The following is a 27,566-nucleotide window of genomic DNA, read 5'->3' on the forward strand; positions in this document are numbered from 1 at the left end:
AATGTTTGGAATTTACATTTGGAAAGCAATCCAATGTGTAGAACCAATAAAGATTTTCAATTGTGTACTAAAGGATGGAATGAAAGTGCTACTCCTTAAAATTGCTTTCAGCTATACTGTTTTCAAATACTGCAAAACATTTACTTAACAAATGCTTTTTTTAATTTAAAACCATTGCTTCAGCTAGTAACAATCTTAGTTTTATCTTGAAAATTCATATTAAAAATAAATGTAAAAAACAGTTTATGATTTTAAAAGTTAAAATGATTTCTACCAATGTTTAGTGAGCAAATAATATAAACAGTCATAGAAAATGCTTATGGTTTGCTTGTGCCAAAGTTAACACGTATTTGTTTTCAGATCTTCACAGCTTTAAGGCACATAGCAGATGATGTCTCATGTGTATCATTAAAAAATTACTGATAAATGGTTAAATAAAATGACGTATTTATTCCTCTGGGCAGTCTAACCTCTCTCACCAATGAACAATTAAGACTGTAGATGTATAAGTAGACACTTCTGGATAAATTTTAGTTTTGCTGTTACTGCATAGTGCGTCAGACTGTCAAAAAATATATATGTGAAAGGTTTACAAAAAATCAATTTCATGAAAGTATTGAATATTGTCAGCAAAGTACATATTGTAAGTTTATTAGTTTATTTACTACTGTCTTAAGCTGTTTACATGTTTAGAATATATATATTATTTTAAAATGAATTAAAGTAGTATAATCTTTGATAAAGTTATAATTTTTGAAATCTGTCTATTAAATGCATACTTATACTTTGAACGATTCATATTATTTCTGTTTATTTTGCAGAGACGGGAGCAATGCAAGTGGGCAATATCTCCTCCCTGCGTCCAGCAGAGTTTGTGCTTCTTGGGTTTCCAGGGATGGACAGTTACCAGCATTGGCTTTCAATTCCTTTTACTGTCATGTATCTTTTAGCTGTTGCAGCCAATTTCATAATCATTTTCCTGGTTCGACTTGAAAAAAATCTACACACTCCAATGTATTTGTTCCTTTCTCTTTTAGCACTAGTGGATCTTGGTCTATGTACATCAACTTTACCTAAAATGCTTCACATATTTTTCCTTAATGAGAAAAGAATAACCTTTGAGGGCTGCTTTGTTCAAATGTTCTGCATTCATTTCTTTTCCTCTCTTGAATCTTCCATATTAGTTATTATGGCTTATGACAGATACGTTGCAATTTATAACCCTTTACGTTACACTTCAATATTGTCAAACAAATTTGTGGCTAAAACATTTTCAGCATTTCTCATACGAGGTTTTATTTTAACTGGCTTGATACCAACCCTTGCTTCAAGATTGCCTTATTGTGCCACAAACATCATCTCACACTGCTATTGTGATCACATGGCCGTTGTAAAACTGGCATGTAGTGATATATCAATGAATAGCTACTATGGTCTCTTTGTCGCATTTTCTATATTGGGTTTGGATGTTATATTTATTACATTCACGTATGTTATGATTTTGAGGACAGTTTTAAAGCTTGGGTCAAAGTCTGCTCAGCTGAAAGCATTTCACACATGTGGCTCTCATCTTTTTGTGATTCTTTACTTTTATATTACATCATTGTTCACTTTTTTAGTTTACAGAATTGGTCAATCTGTGCCACCCCAGATACACATTATGTTTGCAGTTTTATATCTTCTTGTGCCACCAGTGTTAAATCCTCTTGTTTATGCTACTAGAACAAAGGAAATTCGTAATGCATTTAACAAGCACTTTGCAAAAATACAAATTAAATCAGTAAGTAATATATAAAAGTAAGTGATATTTCTTTCATTTTATGTTTTATATATGTACAATATGCAGTATTTTGATATTATAGTGGGGTACCATAGCTGTTTGCTGAGCAAACAAGCTTAATAGACTCAATGGTCTCCACTAACCTGTGAAGATTTTTATGTTCATTTCCAAAGGTTTTGTGGATGTGAATCAGATGTGCAATCTGAAATCAAAATTATTGGTATTGAATCTGAATTGGAATAACATGTATCTTGAAAAGTTTATATAGAGATATACATTTTTTCTTGGGAGAGCACAGATGGTGTATTGCAATGTATCGCAAAGGTTACAATACCTTCCACAACATGAATAAATATTTAGCACAGTAAGCAGTAAAATATATGTCATTCAGTCCTTTAGTACTGACTTTGATATTACTGTTAGGCTAGTATGTGATCAGAGCCCCCGACTAAACTGTATAAGGTGGTGTCTGAAAGAATTTGAAAAAGAACCCTGATGCACGCATGCAATCTCACAGTTTATTATTATTATTTTTTTTCAATTTCAAACATGGACAAGAAAAAGTAGAGAAACTCTAATTTATGCCAGTACATCCAACTTGGCAGTGGCATTTCAAAATAGAGGGTATACAGTACATGCTCAGGCAACCAGGGTTCAGTAAATGTCATTGTCAGATTCAGACTTAGGGGTTCCCAGTAACTAATTTTCAGTAAGGACTGTGACATTACGAAAGATTGAAATGCTGCCCTTGTGAGCACAAGCAAAAGGGGCAAGCCAAAATATATCTGATTGTCTCTGAAAGGCTGTATCTATCATGAGAGCTTTGAGGTTCATATATTTCTGGTACCTTGATTCAACTGATAGCTTTTAAAAAGGTAAACTTTAGGGGTTTCAGTCCCACATGAAGAACGGAGCAAATGTTGCAGCCATTGTCATAGGGGGTGCTCTACCAGAAACATTTCACAGACCAGTGTGCTGCACTCCGTATATATAGATAAACCAACCATAATGTTCTCCTTTTTTCTGCTTAGAACATCTATAAAAATGCCTTTAAATTAATGTTATGGTTGGAATAGTGGCACAGCAGTTAAAAGTACTACCTTAAACAGAAGACTGGCACACTGAATTGGTTTTAATCAGAGTACTGATTCTTCCACATCCTAAAAATGTAGGTATTATATTCAGTGTCATCTTTAAATTACCCTGTTATGAGTGAGTGTGCCCTGCAGTGGACTGGTGCCTCGTCCAGGGCTGTGTCCAGACCAGATAGACTCTGTCTCTCCCAGTCACATTCCAAAACTAGATACATTGATTACAAATGAATGCATAAATAGATAAAATAATTGTGTTCTTAAGAAATAAAGAATATTCTGTAGTATTTTGTTAAAATTATTTTTTCAAAGTGGTCAGTAATTTAATGTAACAGAGTTCTTAAACTTTGTTTTTTTTATTTACACAAAACCTCAAACCATCTTGCATATATTTAGTGTATAAAGAACATACAGCAAGAAATAGTAAATACAGGTTTCGGTCACTTTATAACTTTTAATGTCACATTTTCAGTAGATTTAAGATTACTATTATTATGGTAACATATAAACATTATTCTTTTCCACTAAGCACTTCAATTCTAGATGAAATTAAAGTAATAAAATTCAGTAAACTGGTATGTTTTATGATTTTCCTATATCTTACAAATAAATCTTAACACATAAAATCTCTATAAATGGGTACATGTTTAATGTCTTTTTATCTTTTTGTTAAGATTTTTTGGTCATGCTTGAGTATGGATATCCATTTTGAAGAAGCTATTAACACAATACAGTATACACATTTTATTAAAAAACATAAAAATTGTATTTATGTGTATGTTATGAACAATAATAAATTAATTATCATTAAAAATTAAATAAGACTCCTCAAACATATCAGTGTCATTGTTCATTGTTTTATGACTTGTTAATAAGTATTCTAAAATCATTTATAGTGTGGAGACATTTAAAGAACCTTATAATGGATACCTAAACTAAAGTGTTATCTTTTTTCCCCCAGTTGTACTATTTACATACATTAAGAGATTCTTTCTTAGTCAGTAATTATTTCCTTCTGTCCTCCAGTAATAAATTAGATTGGTTCATAATTTACACCTGATGCTGCCAGTATAAAAATTTAAGTTCCTGTAATCTTACCTACATTAAGCAAGTTTAGCAAGTCAGTAAATGTATGGATGTGCATAACATTTGGGTGTATTCAAGGACTTAGTTAACTGAGCATTTTACACTTTTTCAGTTACTTCAAAGAGCCGGTTTTTACATTATTAAATATTTTTGTAACAGTGAGTCAAATTCAAAAATAACAGTGATAATAGAATGAAGTAACTGTGTTTGTGAGTAGTTAGTGACTACTTTAAATTCATGTTTTTCATAACAGTACTGTATGATGTCATATATAGGGTTGTAAATAGGGAGAAACTGGAAAGTTCAAGTTCACAAAGTCATACAGTGCCCAAAATAAATAAGAAGTTGTCAGATATCAAAGTCGACCATGAAAAGGCAAGTTGTAGCCCATCATCTGAGAGTCACGTGGAAGCTGATTAGAGTACAGAGAAAAGAAAAAAAAATAGGGACACAGTGGGGAAAAAAAGCTCGAAATGTCAACTTTAATCTCAAAATTTCCACTTTAATCACGTAGTTTATTTTGTCATTAAAGTAGAACATCATAAACTTCATCATAAAATCATTTAATTTAGTTACAATGGGACTTGAGAAACTAGTAAAGTAGCACGTTAAATGCTTTGTTTTGTATATGTTTTTCTATATGTTTTTCTTTTCAGTACGTGTTTCTTAAACAGGCTTTTTCTTCCTCCGACAGGACACAGAATCCATTACATTCGTGATATTACAGCTCTCTGAATAATTTAAATACTGAGATGTATACTTGATATCATTTTCATGATGATAGGAATTAAAGCACGTTATTAAACATGGGAACATGGTGGCGCAGTGATACTGACGAGCTGGCGCCCTGTCCAGAGATTGTTCCTGCCTCATGCAAGATACTTGCTGCACCGTGCGCAACCTTTGATGAAATAATTTATTGCAGCGGTACTGTCTCTTTCAAACGTACTAACCCCCAATTTATGTCCTTCCTTTTCTTTCTCCAGATACCCAATCGCCACACAATCAGCTCTGTAATAGATTTAAAGCCACTTGTAAGCTGAGAACTCTGATTCTTCAATACTTTTATGGAACATTGAAATATCTTCGTAGTACGCATTTAATTATTCTATCCGTCTATCCATCCAGGGACACACCAGTCCCAGCAAGCATACAGCACGAGGCAGGAACAATCCCTGAACGGGGCGCCAGCTCATCGCTAGTGCTGTCCATCGTGTTCTCACATGTTTATTAACAATATATAATATTTAAATGATGTTAACATTTTATCTGTATAATGTAATAAACATATTTTGCTGCATTTCATCTTAAAAATGATATCATCGTCATATGCAAATATGCACTTTATAAAGTGGTTCAGATTGTGCAATATTATAACTATCGTAAGTTTACAGTGAGGTACTTATAAGTAAAAACAGTTCTACCAGGAGCACTTGATGGTCCGATTGAGTGCGTTTATAGTTCTTGGGATGAAACTGTTTCTGAACGCGAGGTCCCTACAGGAAAGACTCTGAAGCGTTTGACATATGAGAGCAGTTCAACAGACAGTGCGCATGGCTGAAGCAGCATGTGCTTGATAGTTTTTCCGATAATTCCCTTTCCAATCAGCTGCTGTAGAGCTGTGACTCCACACTCAGATACAGTGGGATAAATACTCTGAGTAGTGCACTGATAGTAACAACGCTAAAGTAGCTATGGTATTTGGAATATTTTGGCTATTCCATGGACCATTGTATTGTTACAGGTTAATTACAATCAGATGCCTTAAACTAATAAACAATATGCAGTTAATTTCAGTGTGTATGATAAAGCAGCGTCAGGGATGTGGATCTAAAAAAGAAAGGGAAACCACACTGGAACAAAAGCACTACTTTGATGCTGGGTGCCACCAGTTTGCAAAACCGAGTGGAGAACTGGCGCACGCCAAGGATTGAGCTGGCATGAAAATGTGCGTGGCTTTACGCCAAGTTTAGTTTTAATACATCGCGAAGTGAGCATGGAAACGGGCATACATAACATTTTTGTGCATATGCACCGTTTATATATGAGGCCCCAGGTGAGGTTATGCTCTGGATAGATAGATAGATAGATAGATACTTTATTAATCCCAATGGGAAATTCACAATCCCTACACTCCCTCCCCAAGTCCTTCCAGCATAGAGGCATCTCAGCCAGGCAAAGGGCCCTGACCATATGCCACACCTGTCATTGCAGCAAGATTGCAGTATACAGTAGATGACACTTTAAGGTCAACCAGTTCCTGCTATGAGATAAGGCAGAGCACCCAGTCTTAATATTTGTTTTTGAACATCAATTGATTCTTATAACTGATCGATGAAGAAGAAATAGTTTATAAATTAATTCAAAATAATCATGGATAAAGAGTCAGCCTATTTGGAGTCAACTTGTTGGTTAGGGTGCCCAAAGAAAACATTTCCTCCAGGAGAAAGGTGACAGGAGGAGAAGAAAGATACAGTAGGAAATAAATGTGTTTTTAGTTGGAATGAAAAAAGGGGAGACATGAGACTAATGTTGAAAATGAAAGCACAGTTCCAGAACATATGGAGAAACATACCAGGGGCTTAACTGAGTCAGACTTTAGGCAGTGGGCCAGAAAATCAGCCAATAGCAAAGCATTTATGAGGTGTGATAGTGCATATAGTTAATGTTCAATTTGAAGTTGGGTCTGTTGGTAATTTAAATTTGTAGATGCAAATGTTATATTTCAAAAATGGTATTACAAGATGAGGTTATATTTGGAGGAAAGTTTTGTTACCATATTAAATATAAATTGAGCTACTGGAGCCATTACTTGGTTCATAATAAAGAGAGTTTTTTTTTTTTTTTTTTTTTTAAAGGAGAGGGGGGAAAAAGGAAAGACTGTGGGAGGATGAATTTGGAGAGGAGTCATTCCACATTTCCTGTTAACCAACTCTAAGCTTCTCAATGCCAGATTTTTAATGTATATGGAAAAAAGGGGTCTAACTTGGAAAGAAGGGATTTGAGATTTAGAGAGGATAAAGGAAGTACAAACGATTGCTGGGTTCAGTTCAATAAGGAAATAGGACAGGAGAATCCTGCTCCCTTATTGATATTTTTGTAGCATCATGACAGTTGGGAATTCACTTTTTCTTTTAGGTTTTAATTTGCTCTTTTGCTTTGCTCCCTGCTCATTATTTGTTAAATTCTTCATTTCATTCTTTTAAGTCTGTTAACTATATTTGTTTAATGCTGTTGAATTCTTATTTCTTTCCTACATCTTTTCTTATTAAGCAAGCCAATGATATTTTGTTTTCTTCCTTTGGTTTCAGTTTAATTAGTTTATTGATCACATAATGTTTCTTTTGAGTTTTAATTTAATTGCCTAAATTCCTAATTTAATTTATTACTAAATAAATTGAGAAGTACTAGCTTGTGGCTTTATAGAGTTGAGAAGGGTTTTCGACCTTATTACTTGGGCACATTCAAAACACCAGAGAGTTCCTGGCTGATTAGGCATGTGCTTTTGTCTCTGAAAGCCTCAAATAATAGTTTAATAAGGGTGTCTAAAATGTTAACGCTCAATTAAGTAATCAATGTCCAGGGATACAGGTGAAATTGCAAAAGGCCAAGCTGTACTTATTACATAAAATTAAACTTACCTTTACAGGACCAGCTGTTTGTACTTGCCATGTAACCAAAATACCAGTCTCTGCAGTAAGCCCCCTTTAGAGATGGATTCTTATTACTTTAGTAGAGTGATCAAATTAACTCACCTCAGGTGGATCCCTTTGTGAATTGCTTGTCTCTTACTCAGTAATTAAATTAAAGATATGGTGTCTCTCAAGACCCATTTCAGGTTCAGTTTGGCAAGCTGTTAAAATTTTGCTCAGTGTAAACAAAGATTTTTAAATGGCTGCAACACAGCAGTATGGGTGTTATTGATGTCTGGAAATATCTGGAATTCTTTTAATTAAACACAATTTAGTTAAAAGTAAATTAAATCAGGTTACTATTGGGAAAATGATGGCATTTCCACTTAACAAATGATATTCTTAATGCCACACTTCTGATAGTCACACATTGCGAAGAGGGCAGTTTGTGTAGCAAACCAGTCTAACTGTATTTACACTCCTCTCTGTATACACACAAGTTGCAATATTTAAGCTGTGTACATCTTATTGTGTAATACATTTTTATTTGGCTTGTTTTAAATCACTAATCTGATCTCTCTTAACTATATCGTGTGGACTAAGGCCCGGACACAGACAGGCAGACATGATGTTAATCACCACCACACATTTATTTACAAGTCTATTATTTACAGTTTAAGTGCCACACAACCCCAAACTCCCCCAAAGTCCAGGCCTCAAACTCTTGCCTTGTCACTTCAGTCCGCCTCCACTCCTCGTCTTCCAGGTTCATCCTTCTTCCACCCGACTCAAGCACTGAATGAAGGGAGGCGGCCCCTTTTATAATCACCCAGATGTGCTCCAGGTGTTTCCCGGCAATCTTCCACCAACACGCCCCAGTGTGGCGGAAGTGTCGGCTGCATCCCCGGAAGCACTCCAGGTGTCCCTGCTCTTCTTCCCCCCAGCACTTCCGGGTGTGGCGGAAGTGCTGAGGTCAAGGGCTCCCAAGGCATCCGGGCGCCCCCTGACAGTGACCACGGGCCCCTACAGGGATGAGCTTCCATGCTCTATACCCGTGGCCCCCGAAGAAACCAGGGTGGTTGCCCCCACGTTGTCTGAAGAGGGCGTAAGCCCTCTTCCGCTCCTCCGTGTCGTTCTGGCTGGGTTGCCCCCCCAGCCACCTGTGACAATCTATACTAGATTCTAAATTACTTGTGTTCTGTTTGTGGGTCCACACGCAATCACAGCGGTCATTTAGTACATTTATATGCACTTTAATAACCCAATTATTCACAAAAAAATTGATTTCTAAAATGCCATGTATACCCTTATTTCAATTAGAGAAATCTGGTTATTGGCCTCTGAGAAACCTGGTTACCAGAGGTAGATTCTGCAGTGAATAATTAAGGATTTTGTAGTCTGTGCATATCCGTTAAACCCTGTCAGCCTGCACGTGTTTGCTTCATTCATGCTTTCAGCAGCCACAGGCACATACATCCGTATCAGCAGCGATCATTCCTTATCCTGGCTGAAATAATCGTTCTTGATATTTTGGATATTGCTAAATTTATGTTGATGAGCTGAATGTACCATCTCGAAAGCAATTAGTAATCTAATGGAATACTTATCTATTTGAAGTAAAATAATTATTATTATTTCAGCAGCACTGGGCGTAAGACAAAATGCACATGTACAGGGTCCTTTGCAGGGCCCAAAAGGAGTTTGCTGCTTGCAATCCAGTAACAGAAACCTATAAATAAAGCTGTCAATTTCACTAAACTTCTTTATAAAGTACAAGAACATTATCACAGGCATCATGCTTATTTTGAAATTCACGGAGGCCTCTGTCCTCTCTTGCACAGAGCATCAGTATTGGCAGTCCAGTCCAATTTATCATCCAGCTGCACTCCCAGGTATTTATAGGTCTGCACCCTCTGCACACAGTCACCTCTGATGATCACGGGGACCATGAGGGGCCTGGTCCTCCTAAAATCCACCACCAGCTCCTTGGTTTTGCTGGTGTTCAGGTGTAGGTGGTTTGAGTCGCACCATTTAACAAAGTCATTGATTAGGTTCCTATACTCCTCCTCCTGCCCTCTCCTGATGCAGCCCACGATAGCAGTGTCGTCAGCGAACTTTTGCACGTGGCAGGACTCCGAGTTGTATTGGAAGTCCGATGTATATAGGCTGAACAGGACCGGAGAAAGTACAGTCCAATGCGGCGCTCCTGTGTTGCTGACCAAAATGTCAGACCTGCAGTTCCCAAGAGGCAGATACTGAGGTCTGTCTGTAAGATAGTCCACGATCCATGCCACCAGGTATGAATCTACTCCCATCTCTGTCAGTATTGCAGTTTAACTCTTTTATTGCATAGTTTAATGATGTTGTAGCATTTTGCTAAAGGAGAACCCCGGAAGATTATTAAGAAAACAAGGTTTCTGCCTTAAACAGGTTATTCACCTTAACCTGATTATGTGTGTACATGTAAACACCCCTAACTGTTCACGAGTCCAGGAAGGTCCAAAGAAATAAAACAGACTTTAAACCATATTACTGTTCATTTATTTCTCTTGCAGCTTAAACTAATACACCATTTTTTAATCCAGTTTAATTCTCATTTGTGCCGCATTAAGAGGGTAAAAGTAAGGTGGAAAGATTTCAGAACTGGCTTGCCTGCATATAACAAGGAATGTTCAATTACTTTTGAATAAAATGGTTGAAATGTCACAGCATGTTCAGGTACTGTGGCATTTTGCGAATTGTGGAGAACTGCCTTGAACACCTTATTTCAGGCAATATTTAATGCTAAATGGATTTCATCTGATTTGATCATAAGGAGTGGATAAAAGCAGGAGAGAACTGGACATTTGTGCAAATGAGCAATGAAGTAAAATCGAGTATATTACAATTAAAACTAAAATGTGTAAACCAGACATTGAAATACTAGCCGTTCATATTATCTGCCTAGGGAGATGAGTTGCATCATCCTGATTAATGTTTGTATTCCTCCCATTGCAAACAGGGACTTGGCAACAGAAATTATTCTTTCTTTTACCAACACTGTAATGATGAATCATTATGTCCATACAGTTATGATATCTGATGACTTCAACCAGGGGACTTAGGAAGGAACAACGACAAACTTTCATCAGTATGTGTCATGTTCCATTCATGGGCACAAATTCGACCTGCTTTATTCAAATCATCATGTTCTTCTTGTTTCTCTTAATCTTTTCCCATTTCTATGTGGGGTTAATGTACATGTCCATTCCACTTCAATCTATTTTACTTTCTTCGATACCTCTATCACTCTTGTTGTACCATTGATTGTCTCATTTCTTATTCTTTCCATTTTTGTAACTCTACACATACATTTCAACATTCTTGTTCCTGCCCCATCTAACTACTCCTCTGCTCCCTTTACTGCCCATATCTCAGCTTTAAATGTAATCTTCTATCAGAAATGGGCAGATATTAGCAGATTTTTACATAATTATACATATTGTTTTTTAATAAATCAACAATGTCTGAGTGATGTTTGCTGCTACAAAATCCAGTTTACTCTGAATTGTTTGAAATCCTATATTAGTGATTCTGCTGATTCCAAACTGTGGATTCAAAATTTGGTAAACACAAAGAAAAATATTCATCTCTGCTTCTAGGTATTGATTCATATTCAGTATGGAAAACTAGTTTACCAGTTAAATAGAATTTGCTTATAAGGTCCCATTGAGGCAGCTTTTATCAGTGTTGTTTGGCATACACTCGAGTACTGTTAGCCAACAGGGTGCTGGCAGAAATTGGGCTACTGTTGGCCGAAGAAGAAGAAGGAGAAGAAGATGAGGAAGACGTGTCCGGAAGGCAGGAAGAGAGGAGGAAAGTAAAGAGAGTGGAACTGAGGGTAGGAACTTTGAATGTTGGCAGTGTGACTGGTAAGGGGAGAGAGTTAGCAGATATGATGGAGAGAAGGTAGGTTGATATATTGTGCGTGCAAGAGACTAAATGGAAGGAGAGTAAGGCCAGGTGGATTGGAGGTGGATTCAAATTGTTCTATCACGGTGTGGATGGGAGGAGAAATGGGATAGAGTTTATTCTGAAGGAACAGTATGTCAAGAGTGTTTTGAAGGTGAAAGGAGTGTCAGGCAGAGTAATGATTATGAAGCTGGAAATTGGAGGTGTGATGATGAATGTTGTTAGTGCATATGCACTGCAAGCTGGGTGTGCAATGGGTGAGAAGAAGATTTTTGGAGTGAGTTGGATGAAGTGATGAACAGTGTACCCAAAGGACAGAAAGTGGTGATTGGAGCGGATTTCAATGGGCATGTTGGTGAAGGGAACAGTGGAGACAAGGAGGTGATGGGTAGGTATGGTGTCAAGGAGAAGAATGAAGAAGGTCAGAGGATAGTGGATGTTGCCAAAAGGATGGACATGGCTGTGGTGAATATGTATTTTAAGAAGAGGGAGGAACATAGGGTTATGTACAAGAGTGGAAGAAGATGCACACAGGTAGATTACATCCTATGCAGAAGAGGTGATCTGAAGGAGATTGAAGACTGCAAATTGGTGGCAGGGGAAAGTGTAGTTAAGCAGCATAGGATGGTGGTCTGTAGGATGACGTTGGAGATCAAGAAGAGGAGGAGAGTGAGGACAGAGCTAAGGATCAAATGGTGGAAGTTGAAAAAGGAAGACTGCAAGGTTGAGTTTAGGGAGGAGGTGAGACAGGCACTGGGTGGCAGTGAAGAGTTACCAGACAGCTGGGAAACTACAGCAGATGTAGTAAGGGTGACAGCAAGAAGGATGCTCGGCGTGACATCTAGAAAGAGGAAAAGGAAACCTGGTGGTGGAATGAGGAAATACAGGAGAGTATACAGAGGAAGAGGATGACAAAGAAGAAGTGGGATAGTCAGGGAGATGCAGAAAGTAGACAAGAGTACAAGGAGATAAGGCACAAGGTAAAGAGAGAGGTGGCTGAAGGCTAAAAAAAGGTGTATGATGAGTTGTATGAGAGGTTGGACACTAAGGAGGGAGAAAAGGACCTGTGCCGATTGGCTAGACAGAGGGACCAAGCTGGGAAAGATGTGCAGCAGGTTAGGGTGATAAAGGATAAAGATGGAAACGTATTCACAAGCGAGGAGAGTGTGTTAAGCAGATGGAAAGAGTACTTTGAGAGGCTGATGAATGAAGAGAACGAGAGAGAGAACAGGTTGGATGATGTGGAGATAGTGAATCAGGAAGTGCAACGGATTAGCAAGGAGGAAGTAAGGACAGCTATGAAGAGGATGAAAAATGGAAAGGCCTTTGGTCCAGATGACATACCTATGGAAGCATGGAGGTGTTTAGGAGAGATGGCAGTGGAGTTTTTAAGCAGATTGTTTAATGGAATCTTGGAAAGTGAGAGGATGCCTGAGGAGTGGAGAAGAAGTGTACTGGTGCCGATATTTAAGAATAAGGGGGATGTGCAGGACTGCAGTAACTACAGGGGAATAAAATTGATGAGCCACAGCATGAAGTTATGGGAAAGAGTAGTGGAAGCTAGGTTAAGAAGTGAGGTGATGATTAGTGAGCAGCAGTATGGTTTCATGCCAAGAAAGGGCACCACAGATGCAATGTTTGCTCTGAGGATGTTGATGGAGAAGTTTGGAGAAGGCCAGAAGGAGTTGCATTGCGTCTTTGTGGACCTGGAGAAAGCATATGACAGGGTGCCTCGAGAGGAACTGTGGTATTGTATGAGAAAGTCGGGAGTAGCAGAGAAGTACGTAAGAGTTGTACAGGATATGTACGAGGGAAGTGAGGTCTGCAGTAGGAGTGACGGATGCATTCAAGTTGGAGGTGGGATTACATCAGGGATCAGCTCTGAGCCCTTTCTTATTTGCAATGGTGATGGACAGGTTGACAGACGAGATTAGACAGATAGTGGACTATGATGTTTGCTGATGACATTGTGATCTATAGCAATAGCAGGGAGCATGTTGAGGAGACCCTGGAGGGTTGGAGATATGCTCTAGAGAGGAGAGGAATGAAGGTCAGTAGGAACAAGACAGAATACATGTGTATAAATGAGAGGGAGGTCAGTGGAATGGTGAGGATGCAGGGAGTAGAGCTGGCGAAGGTGGATGAGTTTAAATACTTGGGATCAACAGTACAGAGTAATTGTGATTGTGAAAGAGAGGTGAAAAAGAGAGTGCAGGCAGGGTGGAATGGACGGGTATTAGCAAGAGTGAAAGGAAAGGTCTACAGGACGGTACTGAGACCAGCTATGTTATATAGGTTGGAGACGGTGGCACTGATCAGAAAGCAGAAGACAGAGATGGAGGTAGCAGAGTTAAAAATGCTAAGATTTGCATTGGGTGTGATGAGGATGGATAGGATTAGAAATGAGTACATTAGAGAGTCAGCTCAAGTTGGACGGTTGGAAGATAAAGTCAGAGAGGCGAGATTGCGTTGGTTTGGACAAATGTGCAGAGGAGAGATGCTGGGTATATTGGGAAAATAATGCAAAGGATAGAGCTGCCAGGGAAGAGGAAAAGAGGAAGGCCTAAGTGAAGATTTATGGATGTGGTGAGAGAGGACATGAAGGTAATGGGTGAAACAGAACAAGATGCAGAGGACAGAAAGATATGGAAGAATATGATCCACTGTGGCAACCCCTAACGGGAGCAGCCGAAAGAAGAAGACTCATTGTGACAATCATACAACAATCTGTGTAAAGCAGTCATAAAATATAAAACTCTTAGAATGGTTCAAAATATAGTCATGCTTACGTTTAAATAAATGCTTCATAGCACTTTATCCAAAATTGTGTTTAGTCACTGAGTATTATAACAATACATTTTATTCCTCCACTTCTTATTTATACCAGTAGGTGGGAGCCTTGACTCACTTGAACGCTTTGGGCATAATTAAGTTGATTACTGATTAATTATTTTTACTTATTAAAATTTAGAATGCGTGTGCACAAATATTTTGTAAAATAAAGGAACATGGACAAGTAATGTTAATTTAAAGAAAGTACTTATCGTAAAACAAATTAGGAAAAAAACAAATCACATGAAAACATTTAATATGAGCCACAATTGGGAAATGTTTGTAAGACTGTAGCTGTCAGACTCTGTACAAGAAATTCTTAGCATCAAGAGTTTACAATTACTTTAACTCAAATGAATAATAGTAAATACTATGTAATCCTAACCCTGCATTATTTGCTGATGAATCCCATTACCCCCAACTCTGGCATCTTTGGTTCTTGATTTTAACCTTTATTATTTTAAATATCCATCCATCCATTCATTATCCAACCCGCTATATCCTAACTACAGGGTCACGGGGGTCTGCTGGAGCCAATCCCAGCCAACACAGGGCACAAGGCAGGAAACAAACCCCTGGCAGGACACCAGCCCACCGCAGTATTTTAAATATTGTCCATGTAAATAATCTTCAAAGAACGATTAATAGGAAGCAACACCTGATTCCAAACAATGAGGTGAAATCATGTTGCCCTATCAATAATGAGACTAACAGAACTCCAACTTAGGTAGGTAGGACGTGTAAACAGAAGAACTGTGTGTCCATTTTAAATACAGCAAAAAGACTAAAATTCCTGGAACTTTAAATTCAGCAGGAGACTATAGGGTTCAGGAACCCAGTGTTTCCGCATTGTTAAACAAAAATGGAGGAAAAGTGTTGTTAAGGCACAACAATGCAGTACAACACCATCAGCAGACCAAGACTCTATATTCCCTAGAACAAGCAGGAACTTCTTGGTCTGAACCCTCTCGGGCTTTTGTTGGCATTCCACATTCCACCAGAGTGCAGTTGATAATCTGAGTGAAAAAAGCAGCAGATGGATATGTAAAATGTTCTTTTTATTAGTTTCTACAAGTAGCACCAAACTTTTGCCAGGTAATTAATTTTAAGTTCTGATTCTTTTGTCTGCTAGTGTGAATTCAGTCTGTTCTGACGTTTCCCTTCATCTGGGCCCCAGTGTCACAGGTGAGACACAAGGTGGCACTGTCCTTAAAGCAATAAAAACATTTAAAACTTAAAAAAAACAAAACAGGTACCCCCAGGGTGAAAATTTTGAGTTCTAAAGTTGTCAAATGCCTCTTGCTGTCAAAGTGAGATATGTGTGCAAAATTTTGTTGTGATTGGGCCAAGGGTTTGTAATTGTATAAAGAAATACACACCTACAGTGAGATTTATATATTAGGTTTAAATTACAAGCTAAATAATGTCTGTAGAAGAGAGGAAGGGATTAGGCATTGCCTTTATGATTCACCAGTAGTTTTCAATGGTAGTTTGATTTTTTTGTCAAGTGAAATTCTTCTACAAGTTCTTGAAATTCTTTTCTAAGTTAATTTTTATGAGAAAGAGATCATGCCAAACCAATCTATTAGACCTTTTTGAATAATAGACAAAAGCAAAGCATATGATAACTTATTTAGACTTTAATTAAGCCTTCATTGTGGTTTCATGCCAAAGACTAATTTCAAAAATACTGGCATTGGGGCAATTTAGAAATGTCAATTAGTAGTTTATTCAATAGGATACAAAGAACGCAGATAAAGAGTGAATGCTCCATGTACAGTGACGTCATCAATGGAGGGCCTTGGGGAACTGGCTTTGGGCTATTACTTTTTCTAAATTATATTAATGACAGATTCCAGTTTAGTTAGTAAACTTGTGAAATTTATTCATAACACCAAAGCTGGAGGGACAGCAGAAACTGAGGAGGCAGAAAAAATGATTCAAAAAGACCTAGACCAGAGGTGGGCAAGTATGGCCTTCAAGGCCACATGCGGCCTTCAAGGTCTTTTTTTGTGGCCGTCATGAAGGTATCAGTGAAACAAGTGATTGCGGCCTTTTGGCTTGTTCACACTAGCCAAAAATGTTCAACGAAACAAACAACGTAAACGAAGATTCGTTTGGTCTCCGCGTTCATACCTGACGGAATGGTCAATGACAGCTAACGAAATACAACCAAACTGAATGCAAGTTATGCCAATAGCAGTGAAGCTAGATATTTACTGCGGATAGAGTGCACGCGCACTGTAGATTTTCGCGAGTACCGCTGTAATTATTTCCTGCGGTAACTAAAGTGGCCAATCAAATGGCACCAAAAAGGGTTAAAGTTCAGCATGCTTAAATTTCAACTAAAGTAGTCAGATCCATCATTTCCTCATTTGATAATTATTGTTGTGTTTTACTGGCCATATAATGCAGTTACCGCCGTCAAAGAAATCCAGACATGTAGACGATGAAAATCGACAGTTCAACAGTGAATGGGAGTCGGATTTCTTCATGTCAAACCAAGGAAACTCTATGATGTGCCTAAGATGCAAGACACAAATAAGAACATTAAAGAGATCAAATGCAAAACAGCACTATGAGAGTTGTAAGTCATACATGAAGTACATCAATTTAAAAGATGAGGCCAGAAAGCAAGCGTATGATTCCTTGAACAAGAGCCATACAAAAGAAACATCCATGTTCACCAAATTCAAATCATCCTCTCACAATCCGGAAGTTGAGGCAACGTTTCGAGTCGCCTTCAAATTGGGTGCCGCTGGAAAACCATATACTGATGTAGAGCTGTTCAAATCATGCATGCTTGAAGTTGTTCAGTGTCTCGAACCATCTCAACTTCAAAAATGTAAAGATTTACCTCTATCATGAAGGACAATTGTGAGGTGCCAAGGTGAACTCGCGGTTGACTTAAAAAATCAACTGAACAAAATATGTCAAGAGTCCATTACTTTGTATTCTGTAGTGTTGGATGAATCCTGCAATACAACAGATACGGCACAACTGCTTATTTTCATCAGAACAATGTCACCAACATTTGACATCCATGAAGAGTTGTTGTCGCTAATCAGTCTCAAATCAACAGAAATTGGATCTAAAGAGACTTGTTGCTGTGTGTACAGATGGAGCTCCTGCAATGGTAGGAACAACGGGCGGTTTTGTGACTCTACTTAAACAACAAATTCACTCTCAATATCCGGAATCTCCCACATTATTGTCACTGCACTGTATTATACACTAACAAGCTCTATGTGCCAAGTCTGCAACCTTGAACAACACATTGGAAGATGCTGTTGGTATTGTGAATTTCATTCGAGCTCGAGCCCTCAATCATCGCCAGTTTAGAGAACTCCTCCAAAATGATGATTCAACTGAGAAAGAGGACATTTTATATAGTACTCAAACGCTCGTTGGTTGTCAAGAGGATCTGTTATAAATAGAATTTATGAATTGCAAGGCACTATCAAAGAGTTCTATGCATCCAAAGGAGTGGTTTGTAAACTCGATGACATCAACTTTTGCATGACCCTGGCTTTTCTCAGCAATCTTTTGAGTGAACTCAACAGTCTGAATAAGCAACTTCAGGCAGAAATTAAAGTGCATGTGACCTCTCGCGGAGTATAAAAATTTTTCAGCACAAGTTGAAATTGTTTCGTGGCAAGTGTCAAAAGCAGCAGCTCTCCGAATTCTTTCCGTAATTTTGCCAGTAACAACCTATCTGTAAAAATACATTTTGATGAGTTTTGTGAAGTGCTTGGTTCACTAGTCGCTGAATTTGAGGTCCGATTCTCCAATATCCGCGTCAATGACAATGATTTACGGCTGGTTTAAGGGTCACACCTGATGGAACCTGACAATGTGCCAGAGAAGTTCCAAATGGAACTGTTGGAAATTAGTGAAGATCCAAATGCTCAACACAAGCTATCCCAAAATTCCGTGGATTTGATTTCATTTTGGCATGATGCTCACATCTACCCCATTCTGCACGAACACGCTCGACGGGTGTTAACATGCTTTGGTAGCACGTACATTTGTGAATGTACATTCTCTCATATGAAGTACATTAAAAATCGATACCGCACAGTCCTGACAGATGACCATTTGGAAGGCCAGCTATGTGTAAGAACAACAACTTTTGAGCCAAGTTTTAATGAATCGTCAACCAACAAACAGACTCAAAAAAGTAATTGAAAATTACAGAATTAATTCATGTTATGGATTATTCTTACACTTTTACACACTTTGGGGTCAGTATAAAGTTTTTGGTAAGTTCAAGTCTTTTGAGTATCTCGCCATTGTTATTCAGGGAGATTCTCACGTTCTAGTATTATCCGTGTATAGACCTCCTAAATTCAACGCGTCTTTCTTTGAGGAATTCTCTGACTTGATGTCAATCTTAATTACGAACTATGACGCACTCTTAATAGTCGGCGACTTTAATTTTCATGTAGATAATCAATGTGACCAAAAAGTAAAAGAATTTATTAACCTCCTGGACTCTTTTGATTTGAGACAGCTCGTTAATCAGCCTACACATAAAGCAGGTCATACGTTAGACTTAGTAATTACTAAAGGACTAAAAGTTGATATAAAGCAGGTCATTGATACGGGTCTTTCAGACCATTTTCTTCTACTTTTTAATATAGAAATAATGATAGAAAACACTCATGAGAAGCATATTGTTAAAAAACGCTTCTTTGACTCATCAGCAACTTTAAAACTTACAAACATTCTAACCAATCAGTCCGTTTATAGTGCCAACTATAATAGCGAGGAGAATGTAAATAGTAAGGTGGAAAGATTTAATACTAAAGTGAGGGCTGCTGTTGACATAGTTGCACCTGAAAAGACAGTTAAAAAATCTTCTAGCATTGTTATACCTTGGAAGACCCAAAGAGTGTCTGATTTAAAGAGAACATGCCGTAGAGCTGAGCGTAAATGGAGGAAGACTAAACTAACTATTGACTATGAGATATTAAAAGTTAAAATAACAGAATACAATAACACAGTCCGTCTTGAGAGGCGCTGCTATTTCTCTAAGATTATAAATAACAATGCTAGTAATCCCAGAGTCTTATTTTCGACAATTGATCATCTGTTAAACCCAGGAAACTCAAAGGAATGCCTCCTAAGTACTTCCAGTAAAACCTGTGAGGCTATCGCTGTATTTTTCAATCAAAAAATTAATGATATTAGAAATAACATAGTATATCTCCCCAACACTAAGGATCCCCCGAAACCCCAGTACTCCATAATAAATAAATTAGAGTCTTTCACTAGGATAGATTTACCTGATTTACATAAAATAATTTCTCAAATGAAACCATCCACCTGTGCCCTTGACCCAATACCAACAAATTTTTTCAAAGAAGTATCGGGTGTGCTTATTGATAATGTTCTTGACATAGTAAATTCGTCATTAGATATGGGGGTCTTCCCAGACTGTCTTAAGACTGCGGTAATTAAACCCCTACTTAAGAAAAATAATCTCGACCCCTCTGCTCTTGAAAATTATAGACCCATCTCTAACCTGCCTTTCTTAAGTAAAATTCTAGAGAAGGCAGTCATTATGCAGTTAAATGAGCACCTCAATAAACATGCTATTCTTGATAAATTTCAGTCAGGTTTTAGAACAAATCACAGCACAGAAACTGCACTCGTTAAAGTAGTAAATGACTTGCGGGTAAATGCAGACAGAGGCCATTTATCTGTTCTCATCCTCTTAGATTTGAGTGCCGCATTTGACACTATTGATCATAATATTCTTAAGAATCGCCTTAGTCAATGGGTGGGCCTCTCTGGCAGTGTCTTAAACTGGTTTGAATCCTACCTGGCAGGGAGAAAATTCTTTGTTAGTTGTGGTAATTATAACTCAAAGACACATGATATTCTATATGGTGTTCCACAAGGCTCTATCCTGGGTCCGCTGCTCTTCTCAATCTACATGCTTCCATTAGGTCAGATTATCTCGGGACATAACGTGAGCTACCACAGCTATGCTGATGACACACAGCTGTATTTATCAATAGCACCTGATGACCCCAAATCTCTTGATTCGCTAACACAATGTCTAACCTGTATCTCAGAATGGATGAATAGTAACTTTCTCAAATTAAATAAAGAAAAAACCGAAATCTTAGTGATTGGCAATAATGGATACAATGAGGCTATTAGAAATAAACTGGATGCATTAGGATTAAAAGTCAAATCGGAGGTAAAAAGCTTAGGGGTAACCGTTGATTGTAATCTGAATTTTAAATCGCATATTAATAAAATCACTAGGACAGCATTTTTTCACCTAAGGAACATAGCAAAAGTTAGACCTCTTATATCATCGAAAGATGCAGAGAAATTAGTTCATGCGTTTGTCTTTAGTCGGCTAGATTACTGTAATGCACTCCTCTCAGGACTACCCAAAAAAGACATCAATCGTTTGCAGTTAGTGCAGAATGCAGCTGCTAGAATCCTTACCAGGAAAAGAAAATCCGAACACATTTCTCCAGTTTTGATGTCACTACACTGGTTACCTGTGTCATTCAGAATTGACTTTAAAATTCTGCTTATGGTTTATAAAGCTTTAAATAATCTCGCCCCGTCTTATATATTGGAATGTCTGACACCTTATATTCCAAATCGCAACCTCAGATCCTCAACTGAGTGTCTCCTTAGAATTCCAAGAGCAAAACTTAAAAGAAGTGGTGAGGCGGCCTTCTGCTGTTATGCACCTAAAATCTGGAATAGCCTGCCAGTAGGAATTCGCCAGGCTAATACAGTGGAGCACTTTAAAAAACTACTGAAAACACATTACTTTAACATGGCCTTCTCATAACTTCACTGTAATTTAATCCTGACACTCTGTATATCCAATTCATTATAATAACTATTCATTCAAAATTTGTACTAACCCCTACCCTCTCTTCTGTTTCCTTTTCCGGTGTCCTATTGGTGGTGGCTTGTGCCACCACCATCTACCCAAAGCACCATGATGTTCCAACAATGATGGATGGATTAAAAGCCAGAAGTCTGTATAACCATCAGCATAAAGTGACTCCGTGAGAACCCTAACTACAAAGAGGACTATTTCATTTATGTTAGGTAGAATGCCCAAAGGGGACTGGGCGGTCTCGTGGCCTGGAACCCCTACAGATTTTATTTTTTTCTCCAGCCTTCTGGAGTTTTTTTTTGTTTTTTCTGTCCACCCTGGCCATCGGACCTTACTCCTTTTTATGTTAACTAAGGTTGTCTTATTTTAATTTCTTATTTGTCTTTTATTCTTCTTTTCTTCATTATGTAAAGCACTTTGAGCTACTTTTTGTATGAAAATGTGCTATATAAATAAATGTTGTTGTTGTTGTTGTTGTAATAATAAATAATTAATAAAAGCATGCCTATATATGTTGTTAATGATTTCATAATGGTGCAGCCTTGTTCGAGTTAAAGCAGTCGTCAGTGGCCTTAGTGCGAAAAAAGTTTGCCCACCACTGACCTCGACAATCTACAAAAGTGAGTGAACACTTGGAAAATGCAGCTTAATGTAGAAAAGTGCAAACTGCTGCATGTAGACAAGATGATGAATATAAAATATAAAATGATAAATGTTAAATATAAATACAAGGATGAAAGACACTGTCTTACAAGAAGCAACCTTAGAAAAGGATTTAATGGCTTATGTTGACTCAAAATTCAAATCATCTAGACAAGTGCAGAAGTCATTAAAAAGCAAATAAAGTGTTATACTGTAAACCAGGGGTCTCCAACACATCGCTCGCGAGCTACCGGTAGCTCGCAACCCCTTTCCAAGTAGCTTGCCAAAGGGTTAATGAATCCTACATAAATTTGAAAACTTCATTAGTCAAATTAGGGGTGGGCAATCTTTCCAAAAAATCACGATCCACAATCTGAATTGCAATCTGTCTTTTCAATGTGGCATATACTTAAGAAAATATCCGGACTCAAACTCATCAAGACCTAAGTAACACTTTATTTTAAATATCAAACAATGTTGAATTCAATTGTTCTCTCGTTTGCTAGCTAAGCGGAGTTAAGGAACACACCCCGAAGCTGGAGTGAGTGGGTTCACATAAAAATAAATTGGTACTGCAAGCAAACTATGATATATAGCGAAATAAGAGAAGTCGCAAAATCAACCGGAATGTTCAAGCAAATTATAGAAAAAAAAAACAATCTAAATCCGTTAAGTAGTTCTCTTGTGAAAAGTGGACAGACAAACATGCAGACATTGGATTGCATGCATTGTATATTAGTAAACCTTCAAAATAATGTGCAGTTAAAGTCTCAACAGCATTCTCAGCATTTCTGGAGCTTAGTAGAGCCAGATAACTATAAGAATCTTCACCAAGCAGCTCTGCTTTGTTTCGGTCTCCATACCTCTGTGAGTCTGCCTTTTCTGACATGAATGTCATGAAATCAAAGTTCAGAACAAGACTGACAGATGAACATTTAAATGACTCCATAAGAGTGGATCTGAGTGGCTACACTCCACCATACACCTGCCTCTTTGGTTGAGTCATCTCACTAACTAAAAAACACATCACACATGCAACTGGACACGTGAATACTTTTGTAAAGTAACATGTAAAAAAATGACAAATGAATTAGTAATATCTGTGTATTTGTAATTGCATTATTTTGTTTTGACAGAATTCATGTTTTAATTCAATAGTGGGGCGGCACGGTGGCGCAGTGGGTAGCGCTGCTGCCTCGCAGTTGGGAGATCTGGGGACCTGGGTTCGCTTCCCGGGTCCTCCCTGCGTGGAGTTTGCATGTTCTCCCCGTGTCTGCGTGGGTTTCCTCCGGGCGCTCCGGTTTCCTCCCACAGTCCAAAGACATGCCGGTTAGGTGGATTGGCGATTCTACATTGGCCCTAGTGTGTGCTTGGTGTGTGGGTGTGTTTGTGTGTGTCCTGCGGTGGGTTGGCACCCTGCCCAGGATTGGTTCCCTGCCTTGTGCCCTGTTTTGGCTGGGATTGGCTCCAGCAGACCCCCGTGACCCTGTGTTCGGATTCAGCGGGTTGGAAAATGGATGGATGGATGGATTCAATAGTGTGAGATACACTAGAAAATGCATACAGACATACAAAATGCACTTGCAAGTGAACTAAATATTTTTTGTGGTGTTTTAATGCAAAATGTGAGTAGTGAACACCAACATTTTGTAAATGTTCAGGAAAAACAAGCTTTTTTTTTGGGTTGAAATAAGCTATGAGAATAAACGTTAGAAAACATTAGTAGCTCTCAGCCATTTTCATTTTGTAAAGGTAGCTCTCAGGGGGAAAAAACGTTGGAGACCCCTGGTATAAACAGTGATGAATATAAATTAATAGATACAGTCAATCCTTAGCTTTTGCAGGGGTAGCATTGTTAGAAAACTGCATGAAAGTCAAATACTGTACATGAATGTCAATATATTTAACCTATGGGAAATAGAGGGTTAGGTTCCCACAACCATCAAAAACTGTAATCTTACAATATAGATTGCTCAAAATACACTTTCTACATTGAATTATTTATAACAAAGCATTATTTCAGATATTCACTTTTCATAACCCATGAAACAACCCATAAAATGCAGTACACAAAATAAAATTGGTAACATGCAAAACATTTTTCTCACTCATCATTCCTTAGAATTTTGTGAACTTTTGTGCTAACATCTATAAATAAAAATCTTTAGTCACTTCTATCAGATAATACTAAGTATGGCGATGTCTCGACATCATGTCCAACACTCTAGACGATGATGTTAAAGTTTGTGAAGAACGCACCATCTTGAAATAACCTCAGTGTCATCTGCTTGAGATCATTAAAATTCTCAGATTATGGGAGCATATCAGAGGTGAGTTGACATTTAACTTTGAGGCTGTGGTCGATAATGTGATTGGAATCCTCAATGTCTCTTGCCAGTCTCTACTTACCTCCTTTTTGCAGACATAATGAACTGTCGATTCATTGACATCAAACTTGTGGTTGACAGTGGCTGTTAAAATTCCACCACAAAGCTTAAATAACACCATTGATTTCTCACTAAGCCAATTCACCGACTCTGGTTTTAAAGCCCAAAGGACTTGCACTATGATTTGGAGGAATAATTGTAACATAAAACTTGATTATGATTTTTTTCAACAAAACTATGAAAATATAGTACAAAATCCACAGGGAACTCTTTACTCTACAACAGTAGGTTGGACAAGACTGGTAAGAAGCCTAGTAGAATGTTAGTCACTCCCCACACATCGCATCTCTCATTTTGTTCTCTATTTCACATTTTTGTGAGGCCCACAAATGTGCACAGTTGCCGATGTGAAAGTAAAAATGGGGTTACTAATAAAATCACCTGAATGCCTGAAGTTAATCATGCAAATATTGAGTATCAACTGCATTACACTTAGGGTATTGTGGAAGATCAGCCCAGCTGCAGTCAGACACAGGACACACATAAGTCCTAAAGCACACATGTTTATTATTTTCTTTTTTTACCTTGTGGGTAACATCTTTCCCATTCCCACAAGCTTTTGTCCTTCTCTTTCTCTCCTTTCTTCTTTTTCTTTTCTTCTGCCGCCTCCACTCCTCTCCCACAAGCTCCGTCCTCTGCCTCCCAACTCTGGCAGAGTGAGGTGGCGTCTTTTATACTGTACCCTGAAGTGCTCCCCGATCATCTTCCGGCAGCACTTTCGGGTGTGGCGGAAGTGCTGCATTGGAACCCAGATCCTCTTCTGGCAGTACTTTTGGGTGTGGCGTAAGTGCTACAGACCAAAGCTCCGGAGCTGTCCAGGCACCCTCAGTCGGTGGCCACAGGCCCCAGCAGGATTGAGCTTCTAAGCTCCAACCCGTGGCCCCAATGCAAACCAGGGGGCCTGCCCTATTGTGTCCTGGGGAGGTACTGCTGTTGACATGTCTTCTCCCCTAGTCCTCTCCTTAGAAGGGCGTACCGACCGGGCCGTCTGCCACACTATATGATGCACTAATAAGACTGCATCTGGATTATTGTGTAGTTTTGGTGTCGGTGGCAAAAAAGACATAGCTGCACTAAATGCTTTGTAGAGTAGAGCAACCAAGTGCATCCCAAAACCAACGAGTGTGTCCTTCTCTAACAGGGAACTCAATGTTTTTATTCTTGAGAAAAGAAGGCTGGTTCCCGACCTAGCCAAGATCTTAAAATACTCAAAGAAATTAATAAGTAGAATTCTTTTGATGAAATGTCTAATAACATATTTGAGGACACTGGTGGAAATTAATGTATTTCAAACTGAAGTCAGAAAGCACTTCTTCATGCTAAGTGACATGGAAATCTGGAACAACCTACTCATTCCTGTAGTTGAAGAAAACACCTTGGTAACTTTTAAGAAGCAGCTGGAAAAATCAGCTAAACAAGCTTGATGGACTGAACAGTTTCCCCTTATTGGTCAATTACAGTATGTTCTTATTCTTTTAAATACAATATTGTATGTATATATACAGTAAATCTAGGCTAAAACTGTTATGTGAATTTATAAATTTACCAAAAATACAATATGCATGTCTGCAAAGCCAATTAAAAAACAAATCATAGTGATGTATAAATTACTGGTTACAAATTATTTATACTGTACTGCTTATTTGAGTATCTTGAGGTGAGAGAGTTTATAACGTCTGAGCTAGGAAACGTGTTTGATACGATTCATGTGACACATTGAATAAAGAGAGTAGAAGTGAGATGTATAAATGAGGTTAAAACCAAAAAGTAATAGAGATTATAGAAATATTGTGCACTTAGTTTTACATTTCATTGTTTTTTCTAAGAATTGCTCAAGCCTGCTGGTAAAGCAACAACTGCATATTACCTTACACATGGAGAATAAAATTAGATTACAGGCATCAAAATGGGATTTTCCAGTCAATGTCCAATCTGCTAATCTGGGATACATAAACATGTTGCCTTTTAACCCCACCTATTGTGAATCTCTTGTGCCTTACAATGTTTTGTTCATAGAAATGTAAGACATAGGAAAGACCTGCAGTATACTGCAAGTGCCATGGATGGGTTGGTACACCGGCTGGTGTGGCAAATGTTCCTTTACCAGATCAGGAGATCATGAGTATGTACAATGCAAGCAAATAGAAGAGCATATCAAGGAATAAGGTTCATATTCCCTTTTGCAGCCAGGAGGCTGGCATAGAAAAACAATATTTTGGATAGACAGACATCCTGTCCAGCTTGTATGATATTCCTTTCACTGGCCAGGAGGCAACATCAAAGTAGCCTCAAACAGACTAATAGTTGTTTACCCTAACTGGATGGGTGCTGCTCCCTGCCTCAATTGGAAGGCAAGAATATTGGATGGCCAAAGGGAGGCTGCCTCTGAAAGACAGCTGTTTCCCATCATACACTAGTTGGCAGAGCTCCTCTGTTTTGGCTCCACTTTGCATACCCACTGGGCTACATGGGACCTGTAGTCCTGGAGGGCAGTGTTGTTGGGTTCCTCAGGTGCCATCAGAGGGTGCTGCTGGGAGAGGATGCCATTACTTTATGGTGGTTTCACCTGGCCTGAAAGAACTTCCTGGGTGCAATGTTCTGATGGTGGAAGTACTCCTGAGGCCGGCAAAAAAGAAGTTACAGTAAGTCAGAATCAGGAGGAGAAAAGAAATAGAAGAAAAGAATGCATTGCCCTGTTATTAAAAAGAACTCTGTGCTTCTATTTGGAATAAAATTAAAAGGTCAGTTTGAACCCGGGTCTGATGTCTATGGGGTTATGTCAAGTGTTTGGGGCTCTGTTAAACCCCCTAGTCTCCACACACGATAAAATTATATCAACCCAGTAATTCAGTTAACCCAGTGTAATGGCTCTGCTGTTTCTATTTTACAGTATATGGTATGTCATCAGGACAGCATCACCTTTCCCTTCTTGTCACTGATATCTTTTATTTAGGAAGGAGTAAGCAGGCTTGCAAAAGGGTGCAAATGTTGTTCTCTTTGAATTTGCCTACCTACCAGTTCTTGCTATATCTTTCTTAAAATCTGCTCCCTGTCAGGAAATACCTGATACAGGTTTAGGAGCCTTTTTGTTTATCTATACTGGATTTTCTGTCCTCCCTCCAGGACTTTGTTATTCAGAAGGTTTTTGGTGCCTATATAGTTGTTAATAAGGAAATTAAAAATTGCCTAAAAAGGTTAGTTTAGGAGGATCCGCTGTGGCAACCC

General features: G+C 38.3%; 1 protein-coding gene across 1 annotated transcript; it reads left to right on the plus strand.

Moving 5' to 3' along the window:
• Nucleotides 1-832: 832 nt before the first annotated feature.
• LOC114651062 (olfactory receptor 52E4-like) lies at nucleotides 833-17,240 on the plus strand. The gene is made up of 2 exons (XM_051926579.1): nucleotides 833-1,780; nucleotides 16,788-17,240. The coding sequence occupies exons 1-2, from the start codon at nucleotides 833-835 to the stop codon at nucleotides 17,238-17,240; spliced, it is 1,401 nt and encodes a 466-aa protein (XP_051782539.1).
• Nucleotides 17,241-27,566: the final 10,326 nt, after the last annotated feature.

The sequence above is a fragment of the Erpetoichthys calabaricus genome, chromosome 4, assembly GCF_900747795.2.
Source record: "Erpetoichthys calabaricus chromosome 4, fErpCal1.3, whole genome shotgun sequence".
Taxonomy (NCBI): domain Eukaryota; kingdom Metazoa; phylum Chordata; class Cladistia; order Polypteriformes; family Polypteridae; genus Erpetoichthys; species Erpetoichthys calabaricus.

Coding starts and splice junctions, on each gene's coding strand:
- LOC114651062 (XM_051926579.1), top strand. CDS start 833: ATGCAAGTGGGCAATATCTCCTCCCTGCGTCCAGCAGAGTTTGTGCTT. Junction 1,781..16,787: donor CAAAAATACAAATTAAATCA/GTAAGTAATATA, acceptor CATATAATGCAG/TTACCGCCGTCAAAGAAATC.